This window comes from Arachis ipaensis, chromosome B3 (assembly GCF_059453495.1).
Source record: "Arachis ipaensis isolate K30076 ecotype BB chromosome B3, ASM5945349v1, whole genome shotgun sequence".
Classification (NCBI taxonomy): domain Eukaryota; kingdom Viridiplantae; phylum Streptophyta; class Magnoliopsida; order Fabales; family Fabaceae; genus Arachis; species Arachis ipaensis.
This window is the reverse complement of record NC_142438.1, coordinates 30213995-30231773: the sequence shown is the minus strand read 5'-3', so window position 1 is coordinate 30231773 and position 17779 is coordinate 30213995. Positions and strand designations below refer to the sequence as shown.

Genomic DNA, 17779 nt, shown 5'->3' with positions numbered 1-17779 from the left:
GACCACTCTGTCTAAGGACCAACACCCGAACATCATTTTATTTAAATTGGTTAAACGCTTCTTGCATTACCAAAAGATATTGTGCACATGCATAGTTTAAAAAAAAAAAAAAGATATAGTTGTTACCACTTTATTATTCTACTAATAACATTATTAAGAGGACGATCCTTCTTTGGTTTTCACTTTCTTGGATTGACATTGTATTGCTTCAATGCTTAAAACTTCATCTTTAGTTTTATTATGATCTACATTTGATTTTTTATATATTGACTCTACTCAAAACACTTACATCCAGTCTTTGAGAAAATTTGAGAGATCTACTCATAAAAAATCTACAAATAGATGTTTTTTACATTAAACATTTTTTTAAGATAAAGTTTTAATTCAGATTGACCTATAACTTAATCTAAAAATTTTAGATATTATTTTCACAAGTCTACTCAAGTTAAGCTTTGACCTAAATTGGATTGAAACCAACCTAACAATTTTAAATATTCTCTTGACCTTTTTAAACAAGATTTAAGTTGGATATCTCACCAAACTAAAAACATTAGATATTATTTCCTCAAATCTTTTTAGTTCGTCGAGTTAAATTAGATGAACTCTTCCTTATCTGCCTAAAATTCTTAGATATTCTTTCTGCAAGATTTATTAAAACAAAGTTGTAACTCAAATTGGATAATCCATTAACTTAACAATTTTAAATATTATAAAGACATTTTTAAATAAGAGTCAAGTTGGATACTCCACCCTCCTAAGATTTTTAGATATATTTTCCTAGCCTTCTCAAGATTAGAGATCATTATTGATTAGTTTACAGAAATATTTTATGAAGTACTTAGATTTTTGGTGTTTACACAAGAATATTAGGATAAACTACCAAATTGGTATTCGAAAGTTTACATCGATAACAAATATAATCTCAAAAGATACGAAAGACAAATAAATTAAGTCTTTGAAAGATTTAAATATGTAATAAATTAAAAATAACTATATATTAAATACATATTCTAAAAAATGACGGTAAAGATCAATTTTTGATATGATATTTTGTAGGATATCTAAAAATAGCTTTCATACCATGTTTCATGAAAAATGAATTAAAATAAAACATTATATAAGATATGTCGAGTTCTTTAAATTGAATCTAGCATATTTTTTCGAGCATTATATTGATTTAATAGTTAACAATTTTTTATTTTATTTTATTTTAGTGAATCAGCCTTAGTTTTAGGATATGTCATGCCAATTTTTTTTTTTAAAAGTGAATAAAAATAAAAAAATAATAAAATTTTTTATATGTGTAATCTTTTTATAAGAGTATAATTTCTATAATACATAAATTAGTATTATAAATTTTATATATTTTAAAAAATTATAATTTGTCATACTATTTATATTATTACTTAAATTATTTAGTTAAATTTTATTTTTTTTATAAATTTTAATGGTATTATTTTGTCTCATTAATTCTGGGTTTAGTCTTTAGTTAAGAGGAAGACATTAAACAATAACATTACTTATTCTATAATAAAAATATTTGTATTTATACATTCAATTATTATTTATCGATATTATACATTGTTATGAAATTATTTTCTTTAAAAAAATTAAGATAATAATAACATATATAAAATGAATAAAAAATGTGTAAATAATTTTATATAAATAATTTTATTGAATTGAAATAAAAATAAAAAAAATGTGTAAATAAATATAAAATTATTAATTTACCCTTTAATCAATTAAAAAAATAAAAGACATAAAGATATTAATGTAATCTTTTTTATTATATATAATTTTCTCTTTTCTCATTTCTTTTTCTCTCCAAATCATAGAAAATTCTTTTAAAATTCTGCTTTTGTGCTATTTTATCTAGGTTAAATTATACAGTTGGTCTCTATACTTTCAGTAAAATTGTAAATTGGTCCCTACACTTTAAAAGTTTGTAATTGAGTCCCTAAAAAGAATTAAAATTTATAATTTAGTCTCCGTTATTCAAAAAGTGTTTGATTTAATAGAATATTCTCAGCATATTCTCTATTTTAACAGAATATTCTCAGCATATGCTGAGAATATTCTGTTAAATCAAAACTTTTTGAACGACGGGGACTAAATTACAAATTTTAATTCTCTTTAGGGATCCAATTACAAACTTTTAAAGTGTAGAGACCAATTTGTAATTTCACTGAAAGTATAGGAACCAACTGTGTAATTTAACCTTTTATCTATGTTGCTATTTTCTACTGTTGCTATCTTTCGTCATTAGGAATACTGCATCTTCTTTTGCTATTTTGATTTTATACTATTTCAATTTTTCTGTGTATGAATTCTATTTCTCTCTTAAAATTCTTCTAAAATTCTATTTTTGCTATATTTTTTCTGTTGCTGAAATTCATCTACTCGTCATTAGGTATACTGCATCTTCTTTTGCTATTTAGATTTTTTACTATATCAATTTTTTTTGTATGAATTCTATTTTTTTTATTCCTTCATCTGTTAAATAAAATGTTCCTGAAATTGAAAAATCTCTTGGTGAAATGCAGATTTAGTAATGGCGACTAGGCCATTATCAGTGATTGCCATGATGGCTACCTCTTAAATATATAATCACATCAAAAACAAAACAACCGTACAACAAGTGAGGGAACTGGTGAGCTAACATGATCTCGTGTTGTGGGATCAAATACATCCCCATATGAAGAGTTGGTATCAGAGCCTGATATCTTTTTTGGTATCAGAGCTTTTTCTATTCGATTTAATGGCAGAGAACAATCCATGAGCTGAAAGCTCAGTGAATCAATCAAACACAACTCTAAATTTTACTTCTTTCATTTCTATGAAATTTGACATAATTTCTTATAGTGGAAAGATTAAACATATTAAACTACTCTTCCACCTTAACCCATGACAACAACAAAGAAATCTCGTGACCCACAAATTCAGTCCAAACATAAATTCAGTTACAATTTTAGTCTTTATTATCTTATCTTATCTTTATGTTATCTTCTTATCTTATCTTATCTTTAGAAAAAAAAAAGTCTAACCTCTTTTTGAAAACTGTTTTTAATGTCATCATGGTTGCCAAGATGAGAAACAAGAAAACTTTGAAGGAGTTGTTGAACCTGGATTTGAAAACAATAGAAGCTATGGCTCCGAATCCATTTCGCCTTACAAGCATTGACGTCATAGTGTCCCTGTAGGATCCGGAGTACTGCAAAGTGAACCGGACAGCAATTAAGGCAAATAAGAGGCTTTACTGCAAAAAGGACCGTGCGGTACTCGAGAGGTTATCCAAAGCGTTGAAACTGCACCACTCTCTTCGAAAGGCACGCATGAAAGAGAATCAAGGTAAGAGAATGTTGAATAAGAAAAATGGCTCTGATACCATGATAAAATTGTAAAAGAATAGAAAAAGAAAAGAAAAGATAAATTTTTTTATTGATTATTGATTGATTGAATTGTATTGAATTGAATTATAAATTATGAAGGTAAAATTAAATATATATATATATATATATATATATAGAACATTACCTATGAAAGATAAAAGTAAAGATAAGATATTAAAGACTAAAATTGTAACTAAATTTATGTATTATATTGGGCTGAATTTGTGAGTCACGAGACTTCTTTATTATTGTCATGGATTAAGATAGAAGAGTAGTTTAATAAAACAGAATCAACGATTGAATGTCGCAATTTGCTTTATCACATCGCATGAGAGAAAATTTCACTGAGATTTGATGAATTGGGGCAAATAACACCAGAATTTACTGCTCGAAAGAGACACCATGCGTTGCTCAAGTTTTGATTTCTTATTTTAATGACCAAATCTTTTATTCTTCGAATAATAGTATGTATCTATTTATACGAGGCTTAAGAAAAGTTAAAAGATTATTTTTTGTCATAGATTAGAACAACGATAGTACAATTGAAAAATAAATTAAGCAGTATTAAAATAAGAAGTTCAATAAATAAATATTAGTGTTAAAAGGTATACGTAAAGTTTTTCCCTGAATTAAAATGTAATTAACTTCCAAGAATCTAGATAGCTTAAGTTGCACAATAAAAAAAGTTTTATTGTTATTAAATAAACTAGTATATATTCATTGTGGAGTGGAGTGTTACTCTTTACCTGATAGTTAAGGATTAGCAGACCTCATAATTTTGTCCCAACATAATGGGACAAAAATTGACCAATCTTTTTATCAAGGAGAAGCTTGACGGTACACCAACAAGTCAACAACTACAATGCATGTTCTCTTTCAAACTACTGTTAGAAGATGCGTTGACCACCAACAGTCTATTTACTGTACTAAACAACTTTAAAAACTAATGCACAATCAAGAAATGATAATCCATTCACGGTTTGATGGGAAGTACAAAGATATGATTCATATCACGCCAATTTATCTTTATTTTATTGGTGATATGTTGGCTAATTTTTTCTATATTGCAGGAATGTGTGAGTTGTGCTTGGTTATGGTGTATACAGGTGTTAGATACAAGTGTGGGACAGGGAGAAATCGGACCGTCCGAGTTCTTTGTTAAAAAATTTGCTGACCATAAATCGGATCGTCCGATTATTTTTTTTTTCTTAAAATCAAATCGGACCCTCCGTTTATATTTTTTGTTTTTTTTCTTAAACTGAAAACGGACCTTCTGTTTACAATTTTTGTTTTTTTAATTTTTCCTTAAAATGAAAACGACCCTCTGTTTTTAGATTTTTTTTTTTAAAATCAAAACGAACCCTCTGAGTTTTATTAAAAAAATATTTTTTTGTAGATCCCCTCTAATCGGACCGTCCGAGTTTCTTGCTCTAAATCTCTCGGTCCGATTTCAGCCCCCTGACACCACATGTAGGGAAAGCACCCCTATTCTCCATAACGCTGTATCACCCCACACTTTCCGCCATATTAAAAATAAAAAGCGTGATAGGTTTTGGTACATGTACTTTAAAAAATTAGTATCAAATAATTATCTGAGAATTATTGTAACATCTATTTATCTATTTAGAATATATTAAAAGGGAAATTATAATAATTTTAAAATCATCTCTAAATATTTGACATTTTTATATTTTGTTACATAATTTTTTTTAAATAGCATAACTTCCTATATTATATTATATTATATTATGTTATCTTTATCGTATTTTCATTTATTCATAATCTTTTATCTTTATATTATATGTCCAGAATTTTTTTTCTATTTTTATATTTTTTTAATTAATTATTTCTCTTTAAATTATTTTATATATTCAGTCTTAATGTTATTTTGTTTTAATAGATATAATTGAATTATAAAATTTGTTTTCATTCAGTTATATAAAGTCAATTTCTTCTCATTCTTCTTTTGAAAGAAATTAACACTTGGCCTTACTTTTTCATTTTTTTTTTATGTTTTATGTTTAGATAAGTTATTTTATGTCTTTAATATTAACATTATTTCTCTTTAATAGGTATAAATTAATAATAAAATATAATTTATCATCTCTAAAATATTTACTCTTTTTTATGTTTACTATTTAAATTAACATTAACTTTTCACCTTTTTATCTTCTCTCAAATAATCACATGTCTTTCACTCTTCTCTATTTTTATGAATATTTTGAAAAGCTATAAGAAAAATCTGGTTGATGACTATAGTTATTTATTTATTTTAAGTTTGTTAAGCATATGTATTGGATGATGAACTCCTTAAAACACTAGAATATAATGTATAATGTTTTTATAATTATTTTTTTTATTTTTTTCATTCTTTGCCTAATTATATTTATTAGTTATATGTTATCTTTGTCAATTATATATCACTTCTTTTTTCCTTTTAACAATTCACATTTTTGGTTTAAATATCACTTAGTTATAATAATATTGTTGAAAATATAGGGTGTCATGATTCATAAAAATAAAAGAGTAAAGTGAGAATTAGATAGAGTATTTCGACTTCGGACTAATTAGTCCTAAAAAAGTACCAATTAAGTCCTTCACGATAGCAAACGGGAGACATGTATGTCCTTCTGTCAACGGATAGTGTAAAACAAAATGAAATTGCCTATGTATTTCATTATCTACAATGGTATGTGTCTCGTTACTGCCACACAAGCATAGAAATGATGTAATTTTGTACAGTAAATCATTTATCTTTTGAATTTTTATATAATTTTTATCAGCTCTCTATTATGAATCTTACTAAAATAGGTAAATTTTTACTCCAAAAGTTATCTACATGACAACTTTTTATAAATAGACACATCACAGTAATTAACTATACATATAACTATCACCGTTAAATTTTACGTAATGAATTGATAGAAAAACATCACGTGTCCACCATTTACAAACGTGGATGACTAAATTGGTATTTTTTTCTCAGAAATTAATTAATCTAAAATCGAAATCTTTACAATCATGGATGACTAAATTAGTATTTTTTTTTTCAGAAATTAATTAGTCTAAAATCAAAATCTTCAAGAGTCTGATTGTCATTTTACTCAAAATAAAATTAGAAAATTAAATAGTACTTAATTTTCAGCTATTAAAGCATTATATTCATATTTTCATTTTATCTAATATAAGCGTTTTATCTAATAGTTTCATTCTTGCACTATAACATTTAAATGTAATAGAAAGACAAAAAAAAAACACAAATAAAAATGACTAAGAAAACAAAGATAAAAATGATTACATTAAGTCAAATGAACATATTTCAATTCTATATTTTCACAATTTTATATATGATGTAATTTATGAATAAATTTTTTATTTTTATAGTTATTAAATCTTAAATTAATTTATATACTTCATGAAAGTATATATAGCTATCTTAGTCTCCTGCCTAATCCTAGTGTGTATTAAGTTGTAGACATCCTGTCCAGTTTAGAGTAACACACAAGTTATTCAATAATTCAGATTACTCTTCTCATTCAAACTGGCATGAGTTTCCGATCTGGAAGCATAATCACATCCTCTCCGTCCCCCTAGCTTTCACTGATTTTCCTGAACCTCTGCCCGCCGTCCCTCCATTTTTCCTTCTCAATTCCCAACTATATTTTTACTTCACCAAGACTTGGCACCTTTTCTTGCCACCATGTCAACCAACCAACACAACCAAACCAGATTCATTGGCTGTTAATAAGTGAGATTATCATACTGGATTTCCTGTATTTCTCCATTTATTGTAAACATGATTTTACATGTATAATTTACAAATTAGTATAGAAATTGTAGAGGTCCCGTACAGTTCAGAATAAGTGAATAACACAGTATTCAAATTATTTCTTATCTTTCAAGTATGTATGAATAATTGAATACAATATATACAACTAACCAAACCCATATACTACTTACTCAGGCAGAAGGGGCAATCTGTCCAAGCTGTATGGTGAGCCATTGGCGCTGCCATTGGAAGCAAAATCATCAAACTCAGATATTTCATCAGTTTTTGCTTCTTCATCTGTCATATAATGGGATGGAAGGATGCGCAAATGTACATCTGACTCTCCAGCGATTCTCCTTGCTTCTAGTTGGTATTTACGAATGAGGTCCAGCTGAAGTGACAGTATGTGAGATGTCCTTGGAAGTAGATCCACAGGTTCTCCCTTAGGAATTACAGTATGTTCGATAGCCATTCTTGCCTCCTGAAAGGTGAAAAAGATATTGTGTCAGATATTTGCAAGTCCATTTGACTGAAATATAACGAATTTCAGTTGTAAAAGATCATGTGATATCAATGGGCAATGGTATTTTTCAATGTGTGCCACATATAAGCAGCATTTTGTTGTCATTGCTACCATGGGAATCCGTTTCAGTTGATTGTTCCCAATGCGACATTTTCCATCAGTTTCACTCCAGTTACAGTGATCCTGCTCCATCTATCATTGCCTCGTTAGGCAATTTTCTATACTTATCACATGTATTGCAACCCGGCATTCAGTTGCATCACCCATGGCTAAAATATTTATTATACCATAAACCAGTAAATTATTAGTATTTCTCTAGAGCCATAAAAGTCCTACTCTACTTATGCCAAGATAATTTTATTGCTACAATGTCACTGACAATTTTGAGCATTCACTTTATTCATATTTTTCACATGTGCTCCTGCCTGCATAGCATGCCCGCCCTCACTGTCAGTTGCTCCTTCATCAACAAACACCAAAAGCCATGACCAGCCTTCCACCTACCGGCAACCACCATGACACCAACAGCACCAGAACGACCTCTCAATACAGTATCCACCAAAATAGCCCCATGATACGCTATACCACCTGCACCATACACACCAATGACCCAACTGTGTACACCCTACTTATCACCTAAGAGACGAATTATTTATGACATAATCTCAAATGGAAAGAATGAAATGAAAATTGCAATTGTCCTTCATGTAATGTACACCCTTAAAAGTTATGGATTATCTTGTTTAAGTGATTTGACTTGTAGATACAGAGGAACCCATCTATGGGCTGTGGGAAGTCATGATGGTAACCCAAGAATAAACTGTATATTCATATGTATGTGATATAGAATGAGGAGTGCCCATAATTATAAAATCCGACTTGACAATCAACCGAGTCAAGCTACTTGTTTCCTACAGCATGAGGAGAAAAAAAAAGGAAGAGAAGGGGGGGGGGGGGGTTGTATTGGAAATGAGAACTATATCAAACTACAATATTTACCTCCAAAGCATCAATCTTCTCCGATAGTTTAATCTTATCCATTGATACAGAATCCTTTAAACCATTTTCATGATCATCTACTAATGCCTGTATGGCTTTTGTTACTTGCTCCAATGAACTTGTCTACAAAGTGGGAAAACAATGTTAAGCAAAAATTTAACATAGCAATTTTAGGTAATTGTTACCTTTGTTACATATATAGCAATTTTATAATAACATAGCAATTTTAGGTAATTGTTACCTTTGTTACATATATAGGAATATCATGAGATTTAGCAGCAGCTTGGATCCTTGGATTCTTTTTAAGCTTTGCTTGCAAGGCAAGTAAGGCATGTGCCTCACTAATATTATCAGTCAATTGAAGGGCTGCATCATTCATTTTCAACTGTTTGACCCCTTGCATAACAGTGGCCTCTAAAATCTATAATTAATGATCATTCTGTAAGTTAAATAGGACATAACAAAACATAAAATGAAAAAAAAAATGCATCGTAAATAGGACATAACAAAACATAAATGAAAAAGAAATGCATTGTTCATTGCTTTGGTTTTCATTGGTTTCTTTACATCAATCAAACAGAAGAATGCAATCTCCCTCATTGGGTTTCTTGTTTATCTTTCTGATATTTTGTTAGATATTTCACATATTCAAATCCTAAATGGTAGAATGTTGTAGATAACAGTTAGATATCTTTTTCTAGTTTTATGTCTTTCAATATCGTCACTCTTGTGATCTATTCATTTCTCTAAGAGGTAGGATCCCTCCGTCATTCAATAGTCTAATACCTTTCCTTTTCTTGTTATCTATTGATCTCTCTTTTAACGAGGAGGAAAAAGTTATTATAATGGTAAATATATGTTATGTATAATTTTAGAACTATCTACTTTTCAGATGGAATGGGAAGACACTGTTTCCTTTCATATCTCTTTCCTCAATAGTCAAAAAAAAATAATCACTACTCGCAATAGCAGAGAACATGTTATTATGAATAAGTTCATTGGATAATCATCAAGGCAGGGCTTAACTAGGAGATTTGACCATGGGAAGATATTTAATAAGTTCAGAGAAATGAAAATTTTAGTTTGTTTCTTCTGATGCAAACACTGAACCACCAAATTTGTTGCATCTCATATGTGCAAATATCCTTGTCATCTACTTCAAACTCAATGTAATTATACAGATTAAAAAAAAAAAAAAATCTGATATCATGAATTGTAAAAGCTGTTGGAAAATGATGCCTTACCCCATAACAAAACAGGCGAAGTGGCACTTTGTGTTCCCATGAATCCTCTACCACATCATTAGGCAACTGAGAAGGAGATACATTTTGATCATTTTGGTCATCAGCCTGCTCTACTGCATCTTCATACATAACGTTGCCATTAGGAGAACTGTTAATAACAGGTCCCTTGGGTGAATTCTCTTGTTCTTGAGATTTCATTTTGCGCACTTCAACATTTGGAAGACGACCTATACCAACAAGACAAATAGCATGGAGTCATAAATCAATCCACAACCAATTACTTTGCCATGAAGAAAAATTACCAGAAAGAATAGCATCAACAGTTGCTTCAAGGCTACGATGAATCCTCAGCTGTGTCTTGGAGATAATTTCCACTCCAGAACTAAATGTTGATGGCCCTTTCCTCTCTAACACAGTCTTCTGGACACCCCTGCGACTGGCCTCTTCATCCCCCAGTGTCACACTCTAGAAAATGATAGTAGAGCTGATGTAACCAAAAAGAATAAATGTATGCCCGTAGGTTTAGTTGCTCATGTAAATAGGACATGGAGGATGAAGAAAAATATAACATCATGATTGTTTGGCTACACTTCAAGTCACAGACCATTTCCTCTCAAAAGCCCATGCTCTTAGGACAACAAAGCAAATAATTGGCTAATCGTGCAGAGTGAACCTCCAAATATCTGTTCCATTTGAAAAAATAGCCTAATCGTGCAGAGTGATGGGTTAACAATAAGGTAATTTTGTCAAATGGAGCAGATTTTGTCAAAAACAAATGGTGGAGGTCCGTTTTGTCAAAATCTGAATCTTTCAAGTGCCAAAATGGCTATTTACTCATCCTATAAAGATATAAAATACACTAACCCTAGTTTCACATTCAAAGTTCCATTTTTGGATCCGAACATGTTCCCATGTTGTTCAAAGCTACAAGAACTCAAGAGGGTGTCACCTTAAGAGCATGGTCACCTTAGATCACACACAATTTCAAAAACTAAATCTATATCAAATGTTATGACAATCAACTTGTCATTTTTCTTTAGATGTAGTTGTTGCATTATACCTCACCTGTACTCCTCCGACTAGCATCTCTAATGAAGGATTCATTATTAGGTTCTCAATTGTGACTCCATGAGCAGTGGCAACAAGCTGGATTCCACGCTGTGCGATAGTACTAGCAGCCATTGCTTCAAGTTTTGTACCAATTTCATCTATTACAATCACTTGTGGCATGTGGTTTTCAACTGCTTCTATTAATACCTGAACAATACAATAGGCACCAAAAATCGGGTGAGAGGAAGATAAAAAAATTCAAGGGATAGAGAATCAGAAACACCACCAAGAGAATGACGACTTTCATCAACTATTCTGTTTTATTGTTACTACCCCCCCCCCCCCGGCGGAAAAAAAAAAGAAAAAAAGAAAAAGAATATCTCTTACACATTACATGGTCTGGAAATATATCTAGTGTGTTTTGATAATTGATGTAAAATGTGAGTCAAGAGAAAGGTAATATGGAATAAATTAACCTTTAAATAAATCTTGAGAAACAATGAGGTTTATGTTTAGGAGTGGTAGCCTAAAATGAAAATTTTGGTAATTGGTTCATAGTTTAATGATGGAAAATTTACTTCTAGAGTTGTATCTATCCCAACTATTACTCGACGAAAGGTAAATATTAAATCACAATGAGTAAAATTGGTGAAGGAAAGCTTGGAACAACAATCCAGTTATTTATGTATGACCTCAAGTTAGGTTCAAGCTATGGAATCAGCCACCCATCAAGTTGCACTACCTACATTATGTCCTTTGGATGCAGCCGTTTGCCGAACTCTGCGCAAGCCGGATGCTTTGCACCGGGATGCCTTTTTTAATTCATAAAACTGGTATACGCTCAAATGCAACAGAATTAAAATTTTACCCAAGTAAAATCTGAACCTACCAGATCAAATTTTCAGCTGATTTCCATAATAAATCAAATATCATTGTATAAGTATGAAACAAGAGAATCTGGAGTGGAAATGTATAGGTAGTTATATTTAAAATGACAATCTAATCTCATTAAATCATTCGATAATAATTTGAAAAGCCTAACTATCTGGTCAGAATAACCTGCAATCCCTCCCCAAGGTATTCATTCTCAGTCACCACTGAATCATTGAAAATAGAGAGATAATACAGTTACACAAACTATCCACAAAATAAGCAACAGGTTAACCTTTAGCACAGCCATTACCTTATGTTGCATATCAGCGTTGGGGACTTGCATACGTCGAGCACTGCCTATTCCAGCATGTGGTATATCCCCATCACCACCAATCTCATTGGAGGTGTCAACTATCATCACACGCTTCTTATAATCATTTGCTAACATCCGAGCTATTTCCCTGTGTATATAGAATAAAATACAAATATTTCCAACTTGAATCAGGAAGTAAGGCACACCAATAGAAAAACAATATAAAAAATGTATCATCAGAGAAACATTAGCCAAGTATACATTGCCGACAATGCCCTTATTCTATGAAGTCCATAAGTACATAATTAAAGCATTAGCATAAACAAAAATTTCATGTACTTATTTTTGTTAGATGAAAAGATATCACGATCACAAAGGAATGGAAAACAGCAAATTGCAAAAGTCAGGCGCATGATTTTCTACTTCCAAATTAGTTATGAAAAACTAAAACCAGCGTATCTTTATATACTATAGTAACGTGTGTACTTCGAAATGTATCATTTCCAGCAAGGGAAGGCAATTCGCGCGGACTTGACCTGACCCAACCCACTCTATTCGGGTCAGTTATTCAACAGTTGACTGGATTTTTTAGGCGAGTTTGGATAAAACCCACTTGTTCCTATTTGAGTATGAGGTGAGTATGGGTAATGGCCATCTTCTCATATATATATATATATATATATATATATATATTGAAGATCCATTACTTCATTTTGCATAATTTTAAAAGCATTTTTTTGGAGACGTTGATTATTTTAGATTCTAATTTATGTACTTTATGAATAATTACAGATACTTTTGAAGGTGTTCAAAGACAAAGATTGCTCCAACTAAATACCCATGAATGAATGTCTGAAAAGGATTAACAAAGTTGGTGAATTTTCTTGTGTTGTGATGAATTTAAGCTTCCTTTAGTTTAGCATTAGAGGTAAATACCAAATCGGTATCCGAAATATTTTGTCGTTGACAAAATAGTACCTGTTTTTTGTTATTGACAAAATAGTTCCTGGAATATTTTAAAATTTGACAAGTGTGCTCCCGAGCTCGACGGAGCACATCTCCAGTGAGCACGATGCTGATGTGGCCACCGTGTTTTAATAACCTGGCAAAAACCCCAACCCTAATCCTTCCCCTCCCCAACGCACTCCCCCTTCCCCCTCCCCCTCCCCACCGTGTTGCTGCTTTTGACACTGCTCATGGTTCCAGTTTCAGTTTCGGGAGTGGGCATTAACTATTCACGCTGGGTAACAACCTTCCATCACCAAAGAAAGTAGCAAAGCTTCTTCAGTCAACACTCATCAACAAGGTTAAGATCTATGACACTGAAATCCTCCAAGCTTTCCCCAACACCGCCATTGACCTCATTGTCTCCCTCGAGAACTCTCGCATCGCAACATCAGCTCCGACATCTCCGCTGCACACTCCTGGCTCTCCACCCACATCCTCCCCTTCCTGCCCGCCACCTCCGTCATCGCCATTGCCGTCGGGGGATAAGCTTCATCGTCGAGAGGGAAACAGCCCAGATCACCAGCTAAGGCCCCTAAATGACTGGTCAGTGATAAAGGAGGTAGGGGTGCAGAGACAGCCAGCTGCGTCTAGATTTAAAACTGCCTATGCCTAGCTTTGCTTTAACCATGGTAATGGTCCAAAATTGTTAGTTCATAGAGAATCAAAGTGGATTTAACAATAAATCACGAAATGCTATGGTTACGAGTACCTCACCACGACCGTGGACAATGACGACGACCACCTCGACGCCGACAGCCTCGACCGCAAGATTAAGGTCTCAACGCCGCACAGCATGGCGGTTCTCGCTTCTTCCTTCCCTCCTTCCTCCGCCACCTTCGCCACGAACCTCGTTCCCGTAATGACCGACATTGTTACCTTCCTGTGAGATCCGCCACCTTCCTGTGAGATCCGCCATTGATGCTCTAGGGTTTGGAAACAGAAGCTTGGAAATCACGGTTGGGGGTTTTTGCTTGGGGAGGGGAAGGATCAAGGTTGGGGGTTTTTGCTAGGTCATTAAAACACAATGGCTATGTCAGCATGGTGCTCGGAGAACATCTCCGGCAAACTCGGGGACAGGCTTATCAAATTTTAAAATATTTCAGGGACCATTTTGTCAATAACAAAAGTCAAATACTATTTTCAGTATTTTAGCGTCGGAATCTTTTTGAGTATCGATTTAGTATTTACCTCTTAAGATTATATTGATATTTTAAAGCTATTTTGATCTGTTGTGAGACTATCTTTATTCTATGTGTTGTGAACAATTTGGATTATATTTGTGCTTAATTATGCTTTTTAAGAACTTAATCATATTGGGAACTTTATTGATTAATTCTTCAATTTTTTAATCATCATGTTATAGATGTTTGTAAATCTATCTAGGGGTCTTGTTCCGGGCAGAGTGAAACAGGTTTATACTCGCCGGTTTGGGTATGGAACAGAATGGGGCAGGGAGTAGGGCGATGTGTGGGTGTTCAAGGTAGGTATAGCCGTATAGGTAATCAAATATCTGCCCGTGCTGCCCCATTGCCATCCCCAAATTAGCATCTAGAATATTCACACATCCAGCAAGAAGTGGAAGGAAGCATCAAAATAGCACACTTCAGGGACATCACTTCCATTCATATACTTTTACCATAAAATAAAGGAATCACTCACCTAATAATTGTAGTTTTTCCTACTCCAGGAGGCCCAATAAGCAACAAAGAAGCCCCATCTTGAACCAAATCTTGCAACAATTTAGCACTCCCAGAAATTGCCCTGCCAACTCGACAAGTTAGGCCAATGATTGCCCCCTTACGGTTTCTGATAGCACTAATCCGGTGTAAAGTCCTACTGATTCCAGCTCGATTATCAATAGCAAAATCACCAACCTGCATTATAGTTATGTGAATTGGCAGTTACAGTTACAGCTTTCCAAGATCAATTAGAAGTTATGGTCCTAGCCCAAATAAAAAAGAAAATTATTTTCAAACTTTCATACTTCCATACTTCGAAGCAACTTAGACAACATTCTTCTCAACCAAATAGGCAAATGAAAAAGAAAATTGTTTCACACTTCCAATTTCCTTGCTTCTAAGCAACCTATATAACATTCTTCTCCTCCTGGATAGATTTAGAGTTGTTATGACTCAAATTGATAAGAAAATTATGTATTAAACTATTAAATTGTAAATAATGTTTACAATTGCATGTTGAACAGAAAATAACCAATAAGAGAATAAGATCAATTTTTGATAAATAACGATGTGGAATTGGATAAGTAAAGGAAGACCTACAAAAGCCCAATTAAGTAGAATACTTCAGATGGAGGGTAGCCAAAATAAGTAGAGGAAGAGTGAGAACTAGAAAGAACTCAGATGAAACCATTGAAAAGAACATAGATTTTAATTTTATAAATGCACATAATTTATGATATAGCACAATTATTAATGGTATGATGTCAACCCACCTGACAAAAAAAGACCGGATTGTTCTTTTATGTTGCATTGAGAGTTATTAAAACTTCTAGAAGGTGGGACTTTTTAATCATATTCCCACACACCCAACTACAACTAGGCACTGGTGGCACCTAATAGGATTCCCTGTTGTTAGCTAATTGCTCATACGTGCTTCAGCAAAACGTCAATGACAGCACACTCACTTCATGTGAAGTGTCCAGAACAAGGATTCAAATCCTCTTTTGCTTAACAACATGAAAGCATCAATGGACATGTTCGGATTATAAACATGATTTTTTCAGTAAAGGGACCAAGAATTACCTACAGACAAGTGATTTGTGTGTTTTTCTTTCAAAATATGATATATGACATGATCAGGATTTTTCTTTCTAATAGATTAGGTTATGATCAAGATTTAAAGAAAAATTAGAGAATCTAAATCCCCTACAAAATTATCTATGGGTGTTCAAGGTTTAGACTGAGAGAAAATTTTAAATAATTCGAACCAAACCAAATGAATTTCCTACGTCGGAATTTGGAAGCCAATTGGTGTGCCTTTAATAGGCTGTATCCAATTTTTTTTCCTTCAATGCTATAACTTCACTTAATTGATTTCATTAGCAATTAACATCAAATATGCCTGAAACTATCCATAGAAATAACAGTAAATATAAACTTAGTAAATTATACATATGAAATTTGTTTCTTTTCCTTTCCTTTTTCTTCTAAACTGAAAGTTTATAATTACATGCCTTCAGATTAATTTGATCCACATCTAACGAATAACACTGAAACCCAAAAGGAACCGAACATAGATTTGTTCATTTTCCATTTTTCTATAATTCAAAAATAAATTAATTTTCATCACTTACTTCTATAGTTTGCACTTTGCACCTAATCTTATCCATTCAACTTAAGTCTTTCTTCCGTATATAGTTCCACCCTACATAATCTCCGAACAAAAAACTTATAAGACTAATACGGGAAATGAATTTTCACTAAGGGACTAAGCTTCAGGCTGCCCTATATATATATATATATATATATATATATATATATACATATCAGGCACATGCCACAGAGTGCAGTGCAGTCTTTGACAGATTCCTAACACTAAATCTAATTCAACAACAAACTCTAACCAACTAACTAATTACAGTGAAACTCATAAGTTTTATTAACTAATAATTTCTATAACTAACCAACTGTATCTAACACTCTCCCAAAACTAAAAGAAGCACAAAGAATCGTAGCCAACGGAAATATCTCAAACAGACGAGGGTTGGGTGGGAAGAGGGCACCGTACCTGTGCCGTAGCGTGCTCGATATCCTGAACCGTTATTGGAAACTCCGAAATCACGAAATCACCGGACGGAAACCTAGCCAGTGGTTTCCGACCCAAATCCATGACCACCTCCATCAGCTGGTGCAGCTCCGGGTGATCACTGACCCGCCGCCGCATCTCCTCCGGCAACAGCGCCAGAAGCCGACCCAGCTCCACGTCCAACTCATCCTCCGGCAACGAGAAAACCGGTGAACCCAAACTGTGGCAAGCCGAAAGACTCGCTCGCCGACCGGAACCGGTTCGAGGGAAGGATTGAGGAAGAGAAGAAATTGGTGGAGTGAGGAGTTTAAGGATTATCGAGTTCGGAAGGGAAGGTTGGTGGTAGTAAGGAAGATGAAGAAGATTAAGCTGAAGGAGCATCTGCTTTGGCGGGAAGAACAGCGAACTTGGTTTTCAGAAAGTCAGTATTTTTTTTTTTTCCTTTTGGAAGCGGGAGATGAACGTTGAAGAGAAGGGAAAGAGAAACTGGTGAAGGATGGTTGGATGTTAAGAGGGAAGAAAGCCAACGGAAATGAAACGGAATCTATCAGAATATCCGTTTCGAATGGAAATGAATTGGAGATGAATGTTGAAGAGAAGGAAACGGAGTAAATTGTAAATTATTGGTTCCTTAAATTCATGGATTATCATTTTCACTTTGTTTGGTTTAGAAGAATTTGGAGGAAAAAAAAATAAAGGAAAAGAAAATAGATGGAAAAATTAATTTTTATTGTTTGGATGAAAAAAAATAAATGAAAAATATAACAGTATATGTGGGGTTCATGTTAATTTTTTTTTTAAAATTGAGAAGAAAATTTAGATTGGAGTGAAAAAATAGGTAAA

At 32.7% G+C, this 17779-nt stretch overlaps 1 protein-coding gene across 1 annotated transcript; it reads right to left on the bottom strand.

The window, feature by feature from the left end:
* Positions 1-7176: 7176 nt before the first annotated feature.
* LOC107630074 (P-loop containing nucleoside triphosphate hydrolases superfamily protein) lies at positions 7177-17541 on the bottom strand. Its single transcript, XM_016333105.2, has 9 exons — positions 16919-17541; positions 14831-15045; positions 12161-12311; positions 10993-11184; positions 10230-10392; positions 9928-10154; positions 8925-9104; positions 8684-8806; positions 7177-7642 (listed from the first exon to the last, which is right to left on the bottom strand). Exons 1-9 carry the CDS (start codon positions 17315-17317, stop codon positions 7349-7351), a joined length of 1944 nt encoding a protein of 647 aa, XP_016188591.1. The 5' UTR covers positions 17318-17541; the 3' UTR covers positions 7177-7348.
* Positions 17542-17779: the final 238 nt, after the last annotated feature.